Source organism: Protopterus annectens, chromosome 5.part1, assembly GCF_019279795.1.
Source record: "Protopterus annectens isolate FY-2018-M chromosome 5.part1, PAN1.0, whole genome shotgun sequence".
NCBI lineage: Eukaryota > Metazoa > Chordata > Ceratodontiformes > Protopteridae > Protopterus > Protopterus annectens.
Window position 1 is genome coordinate 676,970,368 of NC_056736.1, and position 21,573 is coordinate 676,991,940.

General features: G+C 38.0%; 1 protein-coding gene across 7 annotated transcripts in view; it reads right to left on the reverse strand.

The window, feature by feature from the left end:
* Positions 1-21,573, reverse strand: part of PARP4 (poly(ADP-ribose) polymerase family member 4) — a 2,883,551-nt gene that overhangs the window by 518,684 nt on the left and 2,343,294 nt on the right. For 6 of the 7 annotated variants that reach the window (XM_044073295.1, XM_044073293.1, XM_044073296.1 and 3 more), the window contains one exon: positions 14,188-14,331. The exons of the other annotated variant lie outside the window; for it this stretch is intronic. In XM_044073295.1, coding sequence (XP_043929230.1) covers positions 14,188-14,331 — 144 coding nt within the window. The remainder of the gene's footprint in view (positions 1-14,187; positions 14,332-21,573) is intronic. 7 annotated transcript variants of the gene reach the window in all.

Genomic DNA, 21,573 nt, shown 5'->3' on the forward strand with positions numbered 1-21,573 from the left:
AATTCAATTGTTTTGAATTCATGATAAAAATACTCAATGTTCAGATCAAAAGGATACCAGCATACTTAACTCAACTAAAAGACTATAATGAATATATACTTTCAGAAGTAAAACATTTTTAGACATAAATAATACTCCTGAAGTCTCCATTGTTTATGTTTGGGATGCCTTAAAATCATATCTATATGGACAAAGTATCAGATGGTATAATAATAAAAGGAAATCTTGGGATAAGGAATTGTTAGATATTCAAAGTAAATTAGACTCTTATAAACATAATAATAAAGAAAATATTATGGACAAGAAAGTTATTGAAGAAATAAACAAACTAAATGAGAAATACAAAGAAATTTTAACTCATAAAGTTAAAATAACTTTAGAGAAATACACATTTTTGTCTTATTCAATAAGCCCCAAATACTTACATAGACTTAAAAATAAAACAAAAAGGTTGAATAAACAAAACCATATCAAAGAAATCTTTTCTCTAAGGAAAAAGAAGAATGTTTCTAGTATACCAGAAATACTAGATGAATTTAGAAATCACTTTCACAAAATTAACCATAATAATATTAACATGGAACCTAAAGATAAAATAAAGGAGTTTATACCCACAAATATGAATAAAAAGCTTAATAAACAACAGATTAAACTATTGGACAAGAGTATTTCATATACAGAAGTTATTACACAAATAAATAAGCTTAAATCAAACAAAGCACCGGGTAATGATGGTATTATACCAGAGATATATAAAATCCTTTCTAAAAATACATATTCATTAATACAGAAGGTTTTTATTTTGGCCCAAACTGAGTTAATAACCCCCCCATCTTGGCAATATACATTTATTTCGCCAATTTTAAAACCTAATAAAGATCCAACTAGATGTTCTTCATATCGGCCCATCTCATTACTTAATGTTGATTATAAAATGTTTATGAGTATCTTTGCTGATAGATTGAAGACAATCATTCCCGGCATTATAGATATAGATCAGACAGGCTTCATTGTAAATAGAAATACTTTTGATAATATAAGAAGAACTTTAACATTAATAGATTTTGCAAATAGGAAAAAGAAAGATTTAACACTTATTAGTCTTGATATAAGTTCAGCATCTGATTCAGTAAGTTGGGACTATCTGTTTACCTTAATGAAGTGCACAAACTTCTCAGATACATTTGTAAATCTAATTGAACATTTATACAAAGGAACGTTGGCTTATATTAAGGTAGGAACATATGTTTCACAAAAAATACCCATTCTTAAAGGTACAAAACAAGGATGTCCACTTTCTCCACTATTATTCACTTTAGTAATGGAGCCTTGGGCTAATTTGATCAGAAACAGTACTGACATAGAGGGTTTTGAAATAGATGAAAATACAACATCCAAAATTCAACTTTTTGCAGATGATGTTCTAATTACATCAGCAGGATCTAATTCTTCTATACAGTCTCTATTTGATAACATGATGAATTTTAAAAGTATTTCTGGTCTAATATTCAATGAAGAAAAAACTAAAATACTACCTATATATACACGAAAAAATATTCTCATTAGTGATTTTACTAAATATGTACCCAATTCAGGTCAGATAACTTATTTAGGTACAATACTATCTAAAGATATTAAATCTATTATATATAATAATTATAATACCTGTTTTCTTAATATACAAAATCTTTTTAATACCTGGAATAATATGTTTTTTACTATGGAGGAGAGACTTACAATTATTAAAATGATAATATTCCCCAAGATTTTATACTTAATACAATCAATAATACTTCCACCTACAAAAATAATTATCAAGAAACTGAACACACTAATGTTAAATTTCTTATGGGCACCTAATAGACCTAGGATTGCATTAAAGAAACATACTAATAGCTGGTCTCAAGGGGTATTTCTTTTCCAGACTTTAATTTATATACTATCTCTTCTATTGTAAAAGTTATTACTTTATTAATAGATCAGTCATATGTCACAAAATGGAAAGATTATTGGGAGCTAATTAGTATGCACTTCATGAAAATCTCCTTAACACATAAAAATATGATTGTAAATAACTCCATGTTATGGTTACTAAAGGAATTTTGTACTTCACCTATTACACCTAAACATATGATTTGTTACCCATTAAATATTATTATTAGTTATCGTAACTTTATATTCATGCACCCTAAGTATAGGGAATGGAATTTTATTGTATTTCCTATAATGTATACTCAGGGTATGCTTTTGTCATCTACTTCTGAAGGAACTCATTTAGCTATAGATAATGATCTAAAGTACAGGTATCAGTTGATATCTGATAATAAAGTTAAAAATCTAGATTTCTTAAAACAAGAATTTGATCTAAGAGAAACTTGCTGGTTAGAGGTTCAGACCTTTAGACAACATCTCATTAATAAAATAGATTTAATGTCTATAACTGTTAAAGAATCTATTCCAACACTGATTGATTACTTGATATTAAATTTACAACATAAAGTTTCTGATAAAGGTAAACTTTCATACATACATAAAGTTATCAGACAAGAAACTTTTTACAGTGTAGATTCATACTGGAATTATTTCACTTCTATTAATGGGGACCCACCAAATCAACAAGATAAACAATATATATTGGAATCTGCTTATAGAACTATGTCTTCCATTGTCTGGAGACTTTATACATGGACATTTTACATAGATCTTTTATACACCTTTGATGATGAATAAAATAAATAATAAAGATAATCTATGTAAGAGATGTAATGTAGAAATTAATGCTGACTGGGCTCATATGTTTTATGACTGTATAAAATTGAAAGAATACTGGAAGTCAATTAATGAATTTTTGCAGGCTCTTTTACAGATAATTTCATTATTTCTAAATCTCTTATATTATTCAACACACCTGTACCTCAAAGTGTTAAAAGGTTAAGCTTCCCTTGTTATGGTCTATTCTAGCAGTGGCTAGGAAAATAATAACTAGAAATTGGATTTCAGATACACCTCCTTTGTTCAATGAATTTAAAATGTTATGAATATAGTGTGCCATATGGAAATAAACACAATTAGGACTAGAACAAATAGAAAAACATCTTATTTTATTGTATGGGATAATTTACAAAATTTGTTAAAAAAAATTTAATTTCAATAGCATGGTATTTTAGTTTAATTAATTGATCTGATTGTAGTGGATGTCTTTGTAAATACTTTAGTTGTTTTGTTGAATATTATAATAATACCTATTTTTAATTACTTGTATAAAATTGTTATGATATTTCTCTTATATGTTAAAACAATAAACCTGTTTTGAAAAAAAAAAAAAAAAAAAGAAAAAGCCTGTGATATCAATTCAAGTCACTAGATGGCGCAATGTACTAGATTACAAAGGATATAGAATATATAACTAGTATTGATTTTATTCATTTTAACAAGCAGTGTATATTCATCAATTTTATCTCTACTCAAAGGAATCAAATTACAAAAAGAGTGTACTGAACAGTTGGACATAAGAAATGATTTAAGGTTTTAAATGTATCAATTAAAATTGTGTAATTCATGTATTTGTTTTTAAACACTAATTGCTTTTTAAATCACTAACTTTGATTGGATATTTTGAATTTTAAGGCTTGTATATAAGTTATGAGTTTCTCAAAATGGATGTGATTACTGATGAAGTTAAAGACGAAAACGTTTTTTTGCTAAGCGTTATTGATTGCTGTTACTTGGTTGCGTGTTTTGCACACACTCGTGGATCTTTTTTGAGTGGATTAAAACTCTTTACAATCTTGACTGGACCGGATTTATTTGTGCCTGGAGGTGGTGGCGTTTTTGTTTTTATCTTTAGGTAAATGTTAGTTCAAACAGATCATGCATTTTGCAGCAGAAAAATTGGGAGGGAGGATGTATTATCAAGTTCCAGGCCAAACTGCCTGCATTCTCCAAAAGTGTCTTATAAAACCACTGGAGGTTGAAGTATATAAAACAAAGCTTTATTTATATAAAAAAAAAACAAAAAGATATCCCACTTGGCTTTCCTTGGTAAGTTTCCAAACAATACACACAGTATCTGCAGTACCTCAAACCAGGTGCAAAGAAGCCAAGATTCCTAGAATCCCAGATCTTCAGTTGAGGTCCCTGCTTTACCCCCCACAATAAAACTATAATTTGAACAGCCAACTTCCTGATTTGTATTTCATAGACAGTGCCAGTGCTTTCCTTTATACATCACTAAACTGGTTTTAGCTTCTCAGCAACTCATTAAAATAATGAATTTCCTGACCAAAACACTCTGAGAAGTTTATAAACATGTACAGTTACACAGATGTAAAGGCTCATATTCCATTTTCCACACACAAGATGTTATAATACAAAAGCTTTAACTCTGGGGAACTTGCTAGCTGATGTGATTTTATTTATTTATTTTCTTGTTGATTGGCATAATGGTCAGCTAAGGGCTAAAAGGCACAAGTATAGGAAAGTAATGTGATTTGATGAAAATGCATACACACTTAAGTGGGAACTAAAATGCAGATATATTCAGAATCACAGAAGACAGTTTACACAGAAGCAAGCCTCAACAATACAATTTTCAAGAAGCAGCAAAGGCAAAACCTTCATTTCTAGTGATCCCACAGGCAAATCTATGCCAGTGCTGTTAAATACCCTTTAAATAAACAGAAATGAACATACACAAAACTTGTTAAACAGCAGTGAAACAATATTCCAGACAAATCAAACTGAACAAAGGAAAAATTATTATCTCTTACCCTTGATAGAGGCAGTGTGGTACTAGACTCATAAACCACTGAAGAGCAAGGCATCATGTCCTCAAAATAAGATTCTTCAAGGCCCTGCATTATTAAAACACTTTCTTAAAACAGCAGATCACTGTTATTGTGTTACTGTATAGTTATTCTGGTTCCACTGTAGGTACTCAAAAAAACAAAATAATAAAAGGGGATGCGCCAGCCCATCTTTTGGTTTTTGAAAGGTATACGACACGTTGCAGTACTTAAGCATTATTAAAGCCTCCTGCAAATACATAATTAGCAATATACAAAATATTACCAAGTATACATTGGTTCCCTATATATATATATATATATATATATATATATATATATATATATATATATATATATATATATATATACATACATACACACACACATATATATATATATATATATATATATATACATATATAAGAGACATAGCTTTCAACCTCTCATTGCAAGAAAGCTGGACAAAGACAGAATAAAACTGGGGCCAAAGGCTCAAAAATAGGGACAGATTTTAAATATTTAAATATTGCTCCTATAATCTTAGAAAGTTGCTAGAATGACAGATTTTAGATTTTTATATACTTTCTGAAGGATATAAATTCTAAAATTCAAATGTCTGTCAGTATTTAACATTATTTAGTGACCTCAGTTTTCAATGAATTGTCAGAAGACCACACATTTTATGAGGAACAGACCAAAAATAAGAGGAAATATCTGGACATTCTGCGAAAATCTGGACAGCTTGAGAAGTATGATTCGACATGATAGCAATCAACTGTGCCATGCTGAAAACACTACTAGATACACAGATACAAAAATATGTGAAGCAATGTGGTACGTCTGTAAGAAACTCATTGTCATAGTCAGACCCCACTCAAACCAGGGGCCTGGTCTCCCAAAAATGCCTGACAGAATTATGAAGTACAGCCCTGTCAGTCAAAATATACAAAGTCTCCCTCTAGGACTAGTAGCCTCTTGCAACTATGTCCTGCTGCATTATGCTAATGTATTCCCCTAAATGTTAAACACTTGCTTGTTTTCCAGCGGGCTGTCCCATAATATTACATATTGAAGCGTGAAAATCTACCAGTCAGAATTAAATGCATCCAATAACTGAACACCTACTATAGCTAGATCTTAACTATCATCTCATTCAGCAAGTAAGTAAAAATTCCAGCCATGTGAAAGAATTTAAGAACATTTTCAAAGCAGTTTGTCAATGATACCCCCCCAGCCCATGCAGACATGCATCAGTTGTGAGAGTAGCCCACACTGTAAAAAGGAAAGACTGGAACCCTTCCTCTTCAGTTTTGTCCTGATAAAGGATTAAAGCAAAAAGAAAAGAAAAAAGCAAATAAATATTGGTCCCTGAGACAGTTAAATATCTGCTCCATGAATGAATCAAATAGCTAAGTGATCTACAGGATGTTACTGGGACTGGGAAAATACTATTACACCTACAAAAATAAACTGTTTCCTTCACTTACCAAATATACAAAGATTAATGAGTAACTACCACAAGAGAAAGAAATACATTATTACAACCAATACATAGTACAATAGGCACTTATTCAGGTTTCACTTTAGAGAGAAAATTTATGGATAATAGTCCATACCTCTTAACTGAAAAGATTTTTGCAGAAGGCCTAGATTTTTGCCTCATATTTTTGGTCGTTTTTTCATAAAATTGTGGTTTTCTGGCAAACTAGAGGCAAATCATTAGAGTGAAGTTTGAAAATAATGACAGACATATGAGTTTGACTTCATACCCTTCAGAAAAGTCATGCTTATGCAAAATCTGTTACATTATCAACTTTCTAAGTTTATAAACATAATGTTTAAAAATTGTCACTATTTTGGGCCTTTGTCCCACTTTTATTTATGGCTTTGTCCAAATTTCTTGCTATAAGAGGTTGAGCGGTATGCCATAGTTCGTAAAAAAAAAAAAAAAAAAAAAAAAAGACCCACCACTAGGCAATTCTAACCCAACTCAGACTGTTGTCATCATTCTGAGCAAAAACAATTATTTATTTATTTTATTTATTTGATATTTGTTTACTGGGAAAGTCCAACTGGATCAGAAATTGCCCATTTTCAATGCAGGCCAGGGGAGAAAAGCTCCACCATTACAATCTTATTTTAAATCCCAAAAATAATGTTATTTTTGACATAACATTTGCCAAGTTACTTGTAATCTCAAGGTTTTATGGTGCTCTCACACCCACAAATCATTTCTCATATATTCATGAATTCATTCTTCTTCCTTACTCTTCCAGTGGAAGCCTATGTCTTAACTTTTTTTTCCTGTACTGTCCCAAGACCTGCAACTACTACTGGGTAATTAACCTTCCAGTGGCAAACACAAACTCATTACTCTACCAAAATAGGAGAAAAGGCTAATAACTACTCAAACCCTTCCCCTACCATCCCTCAAGTACCTTGATCGTAACTCTGAAGCCACTTTGTCGCAGAGATACTCTGCTCTTGATCAAGCTGATCACACTAAAATCACACAGAAATAGATGGGTGGGTTTGGCATAATGGTCAAGGTTTTTCCCTCATAGACAAGATACAGAGTTTGATTCTAACCTCAGGTTATTGGCTAGGCTTAAAATGGCCCTTCAGGGCAATTGGCCTAGTATTCACCTATTAAGCAGTATTTTACAATGGCTACACGAATCCAATGGCAACCCTGTATTCACAGGTTTTCAGTTCATTTTCAATCTGAGATGTCTACATCATTGGTAGGTAGGTACTAGGCTATCAGCCAGAGGGCCAAAGCAAGCCTAGCCAACAGTGTATTGGTTTTCGCCACCCATGTATTGTTAAATTCCTGCCCCTCTACTGAGAAGTGCCCCAGAAATAATCCCAGGGATGAATTTCCTATCACCCATCCACTTATCAAGGTTTTTCTTGAAAAGTGCTAATGAGCTCTGCTTGATGTGGATGGGAATCTTGTTCCAGAGCATGGGAAGCATACCTCCCAACCATACCAATTTACTCGGTTTTTACTGAGTTTTGGGGTCCAAATGAAGGGGTGCTACGATTCCCGAGTGGCACCCCTTCATTTCCGATTTTTATGCTTTGTATTTTTATTTTTTTAAATTATGTTGCGTGCGCGATGATGTCAGCTCCATCAGGGCTACCAGCCAGTAGGAACTGAGCTCAAGGAGCTCACGTCATCATTTCCGACTGGCTGTGAGTGGCGGGAATGGGTAAATGGCAAGATACAGGCAGCAGCACTCATGTGGGAGAAGAGAAAAGCAATGGCAGGCATTAATGTAAACGGACACACTGTGCTCATTTTCTGGCAGGCATTAATTCCAAGCGGAAGACACTAATGCAGGACATAAACGGAGACACTATGCTTGTTTTGTCTTTACACACTGTGCAATGGTTACAACATGAAGCAAATACTTTTGGTTTTGTTCTGTATCCTTGGTTTGAATCTCTGACATTTCAGGAGTTCTTCCATCCTCAAGTAAGTCTTTAAGAAAAATATTAGTTTCCTGTAATTCTTTTCTTCCTAATTTACTTAATGAAGAAATCTGTATGATTTATGTTTTATCTCACTGTCACTTTCATAACAATTGCTGCTTCTGGCAAGCACCCTCACTCTTGAACTGTACATGTAAAGTTGGAGCATCTTCTTGTTATTTGAGCACATATATTTCATATTACATGCTCCTTTTGGGTTTTAAATAAGTGTTTTTTAATCCAGATATTTGTTTCTGCTGTTAAAAGTGTCATCTATGCTATGTGTCTTTTCTCTGTCTGAATGCAACATTGCAACTTTTAATTTAAAGTTACCAAAAATGTTATTTGCTGTTAAGCAATTCTCAGATGTGGAATCCAGGTATGCCATTAAGGAACTCTGACCAGTGTCCTTGTTAATATTGGAGGTGCTGTCTGTTGTGTTGCCATTAAGGAACTCTGACCAGTGTCCTTGTTAATATTGGAGGTGCTGTCTGTTGTGCTGCAATTAAGGAACTCTGACCAGTGTCATTGTTAATAGTGGAGGTGTTTTCTGTTGTGCTGTCGTTAAGGAACTCTGACCAGTGTCTTTGTTAATATTGGAGGTGCTGTCTGTTGTGCTGACATTATGGCTGTTAATATTGTCAGTCTTTTATTATCTTGAAATAGTTGTAGTATTTTATGTTTTAAAACTTTTAAGGTGTGTGTGTGTGTGTGTGTGTGTGTGTGTGTGTGTGTGTGTGTGTATGAAAATGCCCCCAATGTAATACACCTGGTGGCTAGAGGTATTTAGTCTCAAAAAGAGCCTAAAGTCCCTAGCCACCACCATTTCTGAGCTTTGTCCAGATTTTTTTGTGCTAAGAGTTGAGAGCTATGGTGAAAAGTGAGAACAGAATTTGTATTCCCCCGTTACTGGCTTTGTTGTTTGTCCAAATCTTTTGTGCTAACAGTTCACAGCTACGGTGAGTTTGAAGTGAGAACTGAAGTTGTATTCCCCCATTATTGGCTTTGTTGTTTGTCCAGTTTTTTTGTGCTAAGAAGTTGAGAGGTATGGTGAGAAGTGAGAACAGAATTCATTAAATGATAGCCTTTAAGTTTCAGTCTTCCTATTTTTCAAACTGCTGATTTAGCATAGTGGTATGTTGCACTGACTGTATTGTATACAGTTCTGGGTTCAAGACTTGCCAGTGACATGCATGGTGATAACACAACATTTTATTCTATCAACTTTCCAGAATTATACAACCAATGTTTAAAATGTGTCCCAATAAGTGCGAGAAGCTGTGCAAGATGCCTATGGCTTACACTACTGTCATTCTGTTTATAGTTTGGATGTGGAAGTAGACTTTTATGATGGAAATCTTCTGAACTGGGCAGTTTTGTAATTATTGGTTCATGCATTTTTTTTAATTGCCTACAGTATAGCTTACTGGAAAAATGTTCATTCAAACAATATATTTAAAATGTGCTCCAACAAGTGTGCTGTATTATACAAGGAATATAACTTAATAAAGTCAGGAAGGTGCATCAAAGAAAAGAACACCTGTATGTTTCTTGTTTTGTGTGCAAGTTGCCAATGATTTGAAAACAGCCCAAAGGTAATCTTTATCCACTACTGACCAGATGCTGCATTTTCTTTGGATGTGGTGTGGGTTCCAATGCTGTTTCAATGAATGTGAGTTTCACGGGCAGAGAAGTTTTAATGCCAAGTCTATTTTCATTGTGAGACAGTATTGCTTTGTTTATCGGATGTCTGTGTTTGTGTATTGATGTGTTGCAAAATGTAAAAATAAAATCCAAATAATCATTGTAGAAGTAAAGCAGTATGCACACATTAGTGTTTATGGTAAATGGGGCGAGAAAGCCAGGTAATGGGACACTGGAATTGCTGCAGGGGATTCTGGTAACATTTTATGGTTGTCTGTTCTTCAGTTTGCATTTGAAAGTTGGTATCCCACAATTCCGTTGGAGTGGGTGGGGTTACATAATTATGGATGCAAATTAGATGTTAATCAGCGTACAGATTTGTACCTATTTTTCATGGGCTTTGTCCAGATTTTTGATGTTTCCAGGTTGAGAGGTATGATGGGAAGTCTCTGGGACATGAATCTATCCCTCCAGCATGTCCTATTTATTGTTGTGGTGAGGTTTAGATCCCAAGAGCATGTAGCTTGGGGAGATTGGGATTTCTTCAAGTGGTGTATGTCCAAGGTTTGACATAGCTTTGTATGTCAGACAGAGGTCTCCTTGGAGTAAGCGGTATGTGATGGAGTAGAGTTTGGGATTCTTGAGCCGGTCGGCATAGGACAATTGTTTGAAGCCAGTGATCCTCTTGTTGAGGTACTTTTGGGACCTCTCAAGTTGTTGTAGTTCTCTTGTGAGGTACATCCCAAATGGGGCATTGTACTCAATGAGGGGTCTGATAAGTGATGAGTAGAGGTGAACAATGACTTCCTCATTTCTAGATGCAAACCCTTTTGTGATTAAGTGGGCCACGTAGAAAGATTTTCTGATCACTGTGGCAATGAGGCTGTCAAAGGAGACGTTACTATCCACTTGGGTCACAAGGTCTCGTATCACACTTTGTGTTAAGTGAACTTTCCCCTATCTAGTAATTCATGGGTACCATGTTTTTGCCAAAGGGGATAACAATGCACTTTTTGGCATTAAGTTTGAGGCCATGATTTTGACACCAGGTGTCAGTCTCAATGAGGCAGGATGTCTACATCGGCAGGGCAATTGATAATGGCACCCAGTTTGCAGTCATCTACGAACTTGGTTAGACAAAGACCCTTGGTGTTCGCTTGCACTTCAGAAAAGTATATACCGGACAGGAGGGGGTCCCAGAACTGAACCCTGGGGTACTCCACTTGTCACTGGTCTGGAGTCTGATCTGGAGTCAGCAACTCTTACCGTGTGGGTTCTGTCCATGAGCCAGCTGGCCACCCATCTCATGATGTAAGGGTTTATGTTAAGGTTGGTGAGTTTATCAAAGATTCCTGAATGAGGGATAGTGTAGGCTTTGTGGACTACCTTGCCCTCATCTATGGCCTTTGTAACTCTTTCAAAGAAGTCTACCAGGTTTAGGAGACATGACCTACCTTTTACAAATCCGAACTGGGTAGCATCCAGAGTTTGGAGTTTACCTATATCTTTTGTTGAGTTCCATGATGATACACACCACGGCTTTGCAGACCAGGCTTCTCAGGCTAATATGTCTATAGTTCCTGGGGCCTGTGGTTGTTCCTCCTTTGTGGAGAGGGATAACTGTTGCTATGTGCCATTCTGTGGGCATACAGCCTGTGGTGAGGCTGTGGTTGAACATGAATTTTAGGTGGGGGGCTAGTTCATTTTGGAATTCGTGTAGGACACAGCCTGGAATGTTGTCTGGTCCCATGAATGCTGTGTTTTTAGCTTTAGAGAGTGCCATTTTTACCTGTGTGTTTGTGATTGCCGGTACTCTACAACCATCTGGTATAGTTATGGGCCCTCTGGGGGCTGAGGGGGGAGTAAAGTTTGCACTGAACCCATCTGCCAATATATTGGCAATATCAGTTGGCTCTGCAGATTTTGTGCCGTTCAGTTGTAGCTCGGTGCAGATCATGGTGTTGCCATGGAGATTCTTGACATAGTTACTAAAGAATGCCTTGTGGTTGGTCTTTGGAATCTGTGGCAATTTTTCTTTCAAAATTAGCTTTGGAGGATTTTATGAGAGATCCTAGTTTCTTACTGAGGCTCGTCAGTGAGTTCCTCCATACCTGGGTTTTTACTCTATTTTGCAACAGTTTCTTCCTTCTGTTATAGAGTCTGTTAATGGCAGGGGACCACCAGATTGGCTTCCTTTTTTTGGAGGATAGCATCTTGGTTTTGTTATGGATCGCATGATCCATGCAGTCATGCAGGTGCTTGTAGTGTGTGTTTGTGCAGGATTCAGCAATTGTGACTGCATTGACTGTGTTCATCTGCAGGGGTGTCGCGAAGTTAGTCACCCCACTTTTAAGAAGCATGAAGTTTGCTTTTGAAAAATTTTTTAAGATGGTTTCCTTGTGTGGGGATAGATCGGGATGTGGATATCTAGGGTGATTAGTTTATGGTCTGATCTAACCAGTGAGGAATTTCTCGGGCATTGAGCACCGGTCACCCGTGCTGGTAATGACCAGGTCCAGAATATTACTGCCCTTGGTGGGGGCATTGACAAGTTGATCCAGGGCATTAAGAGTTTATGAACACAAGGAATCGTTGAGCTAAGGGATTAGTACAAGGGTAGTTTTCCCAGTTAATGTTTGGGTAGTTGAAATCACCCATTATTATGGTGTTTGGTTGGACCCTCATTTTTTCCAGTGTCCCCAGGAACGAGGAGTGAGCGTCCTGGGTCATGGTGGGGGATCGATAACAAGCTACAATTTGGAATGCATTTTTGCCCTAGGTTAGTTGCACTTGCATGATTTCAGAGGCATTGTATTTTGCAAGTAGCCTGGAGGTGTGGATGTACTTGATGAATATGGACACGCTTCCGCCCTTTGTGTTTCGGTCAGGTTTTGTGGCTGAAATGTGTGGTAGGAGTTATAGCCTGGTAATGCTGGGGTGCTCTTGGGAGCCTTGAACCAGGTCTCAGTCACTGCACAGATGTTGATGTTCTCCGTTTTGAGGAGTGCCTCAAGTGAGTGCATTCTGAGGTATAGACTCCTAGCGTTGAATAACATTGCCCTCAGTTTTTTGTTTCCTGTAGTTCTTATGGCGGTGGGTTTGTTTATTCAGCCTTGCCTAAAAGGCACTATAGGGGCGGCAAGAATCTTGGCCAATATTCTGAATCCCAGGGGTGACAGGTGCAAGCCATCTCTGGTGAAGCATCATGGCCTGTCAAGCATGTCATCCCAGACAGACAGATACTGGATCCCCTTTGAATGACACCAGAAGCTTAGCCAATTGTTAAAGTTGATCATCTTATTCTTGTACTGTGGTATCATTTTTGGTGAAGGTAGGATGCTACTCAAGGCTAGGGTCATACCTGCCTGGGTTACAAGATCGGAGAGCTCTTCCATGTCTCTTTTCATGTAGTCCAGGGAGGTACATCTCAGGTCATTTACACCAACATGGACTATGACAGAGTCATATTTGTACTTGCCTTGTAGAGACCTGAGTGCATGCGTTATGTGTCAGATTCTGGCACCTGATAAGCAGCTGACAGTAACCTTCTCTTTGTCCAGCCTGGTTAGTGGGGCATGGGTGTGCCTGACTATAGAGTCACCTATCACAAGTGTGTTGGGTATGTTGTTTTGCCTTATGAGCTGTGGTTGTGGGCTATCTGTTGTTTGGGGTGTGTTGGTAGGCGGAGGTTGCTTGTGTGCCTGCTTTGGAGGTCTCTGTTGCCTAGGCAAATTTAGATTTTTAATCAGAGCCTCCATATATGTCCTGGTGTTTCTATGTGTGGATTTTGGAGGTGATGGTTTAGTTGGTCTAGGTGTTGTGAGTGGGGTGTTGCGAGTTGTTACCTTCTCCTCTTGACTGCCTGTTCCAGTCTTGGTTGGAGAGAGCTTTGCCTCTAGATTGGCTGTATAAGTGCATCTCTCACAGGTGTTAGTATCTGGTGATAGGAGGAGAGGGTTGTCTGTGTACATGAGGCAGCTATAGCATTGCCTCAAGATGCCCAGGGTCATCAGGTAGGCTGGAGAGTACACCGGGAGCTGTCTCTTGATAGAGAAACACTTACATATACATAAGCTTCACTAATTTGTACTATCATATAAAGGTCAAGCCACTGCATACACCATCCATATCACTGCCAATACGCTCAGTACTTGAGTGCAGAACTTCAGCATCTACTGTCTCAAGTATACAATGAAGGGAAGAAACTGAATGAGATTAAACTATATTCTGCATTGAGGAAATAAACAGTCACTCATTCATTTGTTTTATAATTACTTACCTTGGATTTTTTCTTTAATTTGGCAACTTTAAATTCAAACTGAGATGCTCCAGCCAGTAGGGCCTCAGTATGATCTTCCAGTTCAGAAAGCTTACAATCCCTCTCAAATACTTGATCAGCATTCAGTCTCATAATATCTATCACCTAATGGCAAAAAACAAAAGATTGAAAAATTACCAAAAATTACAGTTTACAGTGCAGCCCCATCAGATGCAAGCTAAGCACAAGTCAATGACTTTTCTTTCTAAAATAATGAAATTTTTCATTAACTACAGGTATTTAAGAACATTTTTGAGCATTTCATACCTTTCAGAAACAGTAAGGAACCGATTTAAAAAAAAAAAAATATACAAGTAATTCAAATATTAACCAGAGCTACCTTGATCCCCATATTTATTTTTGAAGGCCTATCCTTAAGCCACTCGAATCTGGACAGATGTTCTTCCTTTTGTAACAAAACTCATGACCTGTACTTTTGGGCACCAAAAGAAACATGCCCCTATGGCATGCTTACTCAGTTACATTAGACAACTTTTTTTTTTACCATCAATTTCTTGTCATGCTTACTTGCTTAGTTATTATTTCAAACTTGTTACCTTATTATCACTTCATCCTTTTACCATGGTATACCCATGCAAGCAGATCAAGACATTCTAAATCTTCATCACCCCTTCCCAAAGGACAACCTGGATAGAGATAGGGAAATACTTACTAAAGGCTCAAACTTTGGAATGGAATGCCAAAATGCATCGTATCTGGCCTGTGCAAACTATCCTTCAAAAAATGTTCATTACATATCCATCCTATGCAAGTAACTGCAACCTCCCTTAAACTCAGAACAAACTACATCCACAATTGTGTTCATCAATATGGCTTACAATCAAGCTTTTATCTCATTATTTTGTTTAATTTCTAAACAATTGAAAGCATATGCATTCTAAGTGACTGTTTTGATGCATTCCTATGTAGAACAACTGTATGTAAAAAGGTGTACTGATCTTAATAGGAGTTTGTCTACTTCAACCCACCATAAATAGGCGTCTGTGTTGTCCATTCCTTGCTCAAGTTACAGGTAAGTGACTGCTCTGACTCAGCAGCATTCTACAGACATCGGATCCAACTCTTGAGCTCCTTCTTCTACCCATAATGTCTTACTCCACCTCCAATACCGCAGACCGAGTTTGCTGCCTTAAAGGTCCTTAAATAGAAGAAGAAAAAGAAAAGAAATAAAACCAGGGCTCAAACTTGTAACAACAGGTTCCAAAAAAAATCCATCGGGTCACTCCAGAAGATGACAGGAAGGGAGGAGGAGGGAGGGGGTTTGAGGAAGAATGAAAACAGACAACACAGATGCCTAGTTATGGTGAATGCATAACATTTAACATCTGATGTCTCCTTTTTCATTCTTCATCAACTTATGGAACAGAGTCACCAGCTATGTAGTGGCCTTCATGGAAGGATATTCCAGAGAACTGCTGAACCGAAGGCAGCTTTACTGCTGGAAATTACATCCATTTTTTGAGTGACAAAAGTATGGGCACTAGATCAGGTGGATGCTGCACAAATATCAAAATATCATCAATGGAATAGATCTAGATCAGAAAGCAGATGAGGTGGCCATGAATCTGGTTGAATGAGCCTTAGAGAGTAGATGAGTTTGGCAGGGAGAGACCTTGTTGGGAATATATCCAGGAAATGCTGTTATCCATTTGGCCAATGTAACTTTAGAAATTGGAGAACCCATCCAACTAGGTGAAAGAGAGACAAACAGCTGGTTGTTTTTTTTCCGAAATCTTTTGTTCTATGTAAAGAGAGACATAGCTGCCTATGCACATTTAAAAGATGAAGCATTCATTCTCCTTTGAGAATTTTGAAAATAAGACTGATAAATGAATGCTTTTGATTTATATTTGATTAAGAAGCCACTTTTGGTAGGAAAGATGGACTGGTTCATAAAGTATCCCTGTAGTTATGAAATGCAAAGTACAAAGCTTTTTATGAAAGACCCTAGAGTTCTGAAATCCTTTTAGCAGACGAAATAGCAACTAAGAAGACTATTTTCCAATACGGGAATTTCAAGTCGGTTTTTGCTGAAGGTTCAAAAAGTTGTTGAATTAAACTTTGAAGCACTACTTTTAAGTCCCAGGAAGGTGAATAATCTTTCACTGGGCGTTTGAGCAAAAAGAAGCCCTTTACAAAAGCCTTAAACAACTTGGAAGCAGCAAAGCAAGAAGCATTGTCCCCTGAATGAAATTGAAATGACTGTCAACTGTACTTTAATTGTGGAAAAACTAGCACCTTCTTTAAAAAGATAAGCTAAAAATTCCAGGACAACAGAAATAGGGGCAGTAAAGTCAAAGGATGAATGTCATTTTTCAAGGCCCAATTTGAGAATCTTGTATATTTACTCCTGTAAATACTTTAAGTGGAATCCTTCTGTGAAGACAAAAGTATATCACAAACTGGGGAAGAAAGCCTGGGCTGTCTAGCTATTAATGGAACTGGAAAAACCATGGGGTTAGTTTGAGGGCTGAGATACCAGAATGTTTTATCTCTAAGGGATTAGACAGAAAGTCTGGGCTGGGGTCCAGTATCTAAGGGAAACAATAAAGATGACACCAAAGGAAGGGGAACCAGACCTGGCAAGGCCAAAAGGGGGGAAATGAGGATACCTGAACTCTTTAACCGACTGGTTTTCTGTAATAATTTTGGAATCAGAGGGAATAGAGGATATGCGTAAAGGAGACTGGAGGGCCAAACATGGACTAAAGCATCTCTCGGTGAATCCCCCTGAGTGGGGATCAGGACAAAATATCTGCTCCATTTGTTGTTGTGGGGAGAAGCAAAAAGATTCCAGCAAGGTTGGCCCAATGGCCGAAAATTTTCTATGCCACTGAATGATTGAGAGACCACTCCTGAGGCATTAGAATGGACCTGCTGAGTTTGTCTCCTAGCATTCTGGATTTCCATGGAATGTGCATTGCTACTAGAAAGTGGTTGGAGAAGATTCCACATTGCCACAATATCATAGCTTCTTGGCAGAGCAGGTAAGATTGAGTACCCCATTGTTCGTTGATGTATCAGACAAAAAACGTCTTTGGTTTGGATCACAATGGTCCCTGTAGGCAGAGCATCTTGAAATGCCTGCAATGCTAATACAACTGCTCTCATCTCTAAGACACTGACATGCAAATTGCCCTCTTCAGGGGACCAAGTACCTTGGACCATCCTTCCCAATAAATGCCCCCCACTCCTGTTTGGAGGCATCTGTGGTCACTGAGGGATACAGACAGAAGGGGCATTCAATGTAAATGTCATCTGCCTGGATCCACCATCAAATATGTTTTTTTGCATACCAGAGTATGTTTGACTGGAAAGGACAGAGGCTGATGAAGAACAGACCATTGAACAGCTAGAGTCCACTGAAGATCATGCATATAGTAATGTGCTAATGGGACTAAAACTACTGATGGTGCCATGGAACTAAGGGCTTGAAGGACAAGTCTGGCAGGAGGAAAAGGATGAGAAAGAATTTGATGAACCTGGGACTTGACCGCATAAATATGATGTGGAGGTAAGGAAGCAATCTGACTTAATGAGTTTAGATAAGCTCCAATGAACTCCAAGTTCTGTACTGGCAGTAGCCTGGATTTGGAAATATTGACTAATGCCTAGTGTTTGGCAAATTTGAAGCAAATAGTCCCTGGACTGTTCTAGGAGATGCATAGTTAGGGCAGTGAGGAGCCAGTTGTTTAAGTATGGAAACACTCAGAATCCTTGCAGTCTCAGGTGAGTTGCTACCACTACCATACACTTGGTAAACACTCTAGGGGCTGTGTTGAGTCTACAAGCCAGGGCTCTGAACTGACAGTGACTGGCTCCCATTTGAAAGCACATGTGTTTTCCTGGAAAGTCTATTTATTTTAATGTGATAGTACACGTCCTGAAGATCGATCAAGCACATCCAAATGTCCTTGTGTAAAAGAGATAGAATGGACTAAACCATGACCATTCAGAACTTTGACTTCCTTACATATTGGTTCAAATTGCTTAGATCCAAAATTGGTCTCAGATCCCTCGCCTTTTCTGGCACTAAAAAAAAAAACCTCAAGTAAGTTCTGAATCCTCTCTGGTCTGGTGGGACTTCCTGGGTGATTCTTGTCCAGCAGCTTCATAATTTCTTGACCTGCAGCTTTTCTCTAACTGGGAGGAACATCGGGAAGATTTCTTCTTTTGGAAGTGAGTGCTTGGGAAAACGGTATAAAGTAACCTCTGCATATTACCTTTAGCACCCAAGAATCTTTTGTTACAGCAGCCCAGGCACCTGCGTCCAGGGACAAGCATCCCCAAACTGTCTTCAGAGGCAGGCAGTCAGGCAGCCCTTCAGGAGTACTGAAAGGGTCTATCTAGAAAAGAATTGTAGATACCCCAATTCTGCGGGCATCTTCTGCTGCAAAGATGGCATCTTCAATTAGAATTCCCTCCACTGCCTCTAATGGAGTTTGTCTCCACATGAATCCTGGAAAGATCCCTCAAGATTTATGGAACCACATTTTCTTGCCTCCTTTGATTCCTTGAAAAGGATCACTGAGGGGTAGAAAAGTGAATTCCAACTTCAAGGCAGAGTCTTTCATCTTGTTCGCTGCAGGAACGTGCTTCTTTCACAGAAAGGCCAAACAAAGATGTTCCGAGAAAAGAAGCCTTGATGAACAAAGACAGAAAGGTTCGGCAAAGGGCATAATCACATCCATGTATGTCTCCTTAAAGCAATGCCTGAACTGGTTGCCCATAAAATACCTTCTGCTGCTTGAGAAATCAAACTCATGGATGCATTGGAAATAGGCAAAAGAGTGGACAGCTGCAAAGATGATCTTTTGTAATCCTCTGCAGACATGGACTCCAAGAGAGAGATTTTGAAAACTCTTTGGTCAAATCTCTCTGCAGTCTTGTAAAGTGCCCAAATAATTCAGGGAGTTTAAGGCAAAGGTTGCTGAAGCAAACACAAGCTTTCCCAACCTGTCCAATGCTCTAGACTCTCTGCTAAGGGAGGTGGGCAGAGGAGCTCTGTTCTGCTATCTCCTCCTTGGTGGCTGCTGCTACAATCACTGCATCAACAAGGACTCCTTTGCTCCAATGGGGCTTAACTTTTGGAGGAGCTAAAATTTTATCTGAATGATGTCGAACTGGATCAACCAAATCTAGTTCATTCCATGCCCAGTGAAAGACCACATAGATGAACTCATCAGCTAGGGTAGTCACCCACAACATAAATGGGCAAGCACCAAAAGCCTTCAGAAATAGTGACTACTCAGGGAAAGGAATATCTGAGGACCAACCATCTTTCTGCTTAATGATCTTCAACATATCATCAGGTGGTGGTCTAGGGGACCCTTCCCCTTCAAAGTCAGTATCTTTGGTAAGAGACTCCAAGGAAATGCTGTGTGTCCTTTTACATATTCTTTTTCAGTGACCATCCTCAGCAAGATGCTCTAAAGAGGTCTCGGAAGAGAGGGGTAGTTCCTCTAGGTGAGTTTTCTGGATGCTAGCTGGTAATGGCTGTCCTTGTGAAGTAGGTCTGACTAGATCAGAGCTTGCAACCATAGGTGGAAAACATGTATGATCTGAGGATGTATGAGAGACTGGGTTTCTTGAATGAAAAAAATGCACTCTCCAAAACCACAAAGGTCATTGGACCATGAGAAACCATGACTGGTTCACTGCAGGTGAGAATTCCAAAGCAGGCAGACCATGACTCTGTCCAGATCTGTGCATCAAGGAGGCATCCAGACCTGAGCAGTTACCACTGAGGCTCTGAGAGGCAAGGACAGCTCTGACATCATTGAAATAGATCCCTGTCTCATGGATCTGAAGCCTGTGCTTTGGCTCCAAGACTCTTCCTGATCCAAGGGGATGGATGCAAAAGTGGTCAGGGAAACCGCTGAGGCTGAATATGTAATCCTCTTCACTTCTGACACTGGTACCCTCAGAACTCTCAGATACTGGGGTTTTGAAACTAAAGGACAGATCAGAGAAGGAGATACAACTGTATGGGAGGTGGCAGGAAGGTTCATCGATCTAATGGGAGATGGAGACAGTATAACCCCATCTAGATCTGAGCTCTGAGGGACTTTCTCATCATCCTATCAACTTTCACTTCAGAAAGACTCTTTTTTTTTTAATTTCTCCAAGTCTTTTTTGTTTCTAATACCATGATGGGTTTGGACCCCATTCCCAAGTCAAAGTATGATTAAAGTCTATAAAATTAGTATTTTTTCATTCTTTAATGTTAGCCAGAACTGCTCTTCACTGCACCCGCAATGTGCCCAGTAATGAATCTTTCTGCAATTCTTATGGAGTTACATGTCTTGGCAATGTATCTAAATATGACTGCAAATTCTTTTTTATAAGACCCATTACTCCTATTATTATTGGATCTCCCTGGGTATCTTTCTTCCACAATGCTCTTGTTTCTGCCTGCAAATCTAGATATTTTATGACTTTGTCTCACTCTAGTCACTGGGTATAGCAATTTCAATGATCAATGTTACTTTTGTCTTCTTTTCATGGACCACTATACCTGGTTTTCTCATATCTATCTTTTGAACTCCTGATAATGGATGACCTTATGTGATGTAGACGTCATCATTTTCTATAATATGTTGTGGCTCATGTTTCCAGTATTTTTCAGCTACTTCAGTATTGTAATGTTTGCCCAAGCCCCAGTGCAACAGTCTTGCCACATTATTATGCCTTTCAGTATACAGTCCTTATTACTGATCCTTCATCAATTCCAAAATATTTATACACTCCCTCTTGCTCAAATTCTTTTATATCACATTCCTATCCCAACCTGATATTTTCTTGGTGCTGCAGCTTTCCTGCTTTAAAGGTTGCTTTTACACATTTATCAAGATCAAATAACCTTCTTATATCATATGAAGATATTTGACTACTTGCAGTTGTGCTTTCAAGTTCCTCAATTGATGAGCTATGTTTGTGTCTTTCGGCTTTTCCTGGCTAGGGGTCGCCACAGAGGAACTCCGGTCCGCTAATGATTGGCAGTAGATTTTTACGTGCTGGCTTGCCGGGCCTAACGCACAACCTTCAACGAAGGAACGCCTATCCACGCATGTCGCCACACAGAAGACGCTCTAACTGAGAATCGAACGGGCAACGTCTACCTGTGAGGCAACAATGCTACCGCAGCACCAGCACCACCACCACATACAGTTTTAAATCATCTACAAAGAGAAGATGAGAAGTCTTTACACTTTGTCGCTTTCTGGTAGCCAAATTATAGCCATGACCTAATATGCTACGCAGACAGCTTAGTAGGTTAAGGGCAAGGCAAAAGAGCAGCAGTGACAGAGTCACCCTGGAATATCC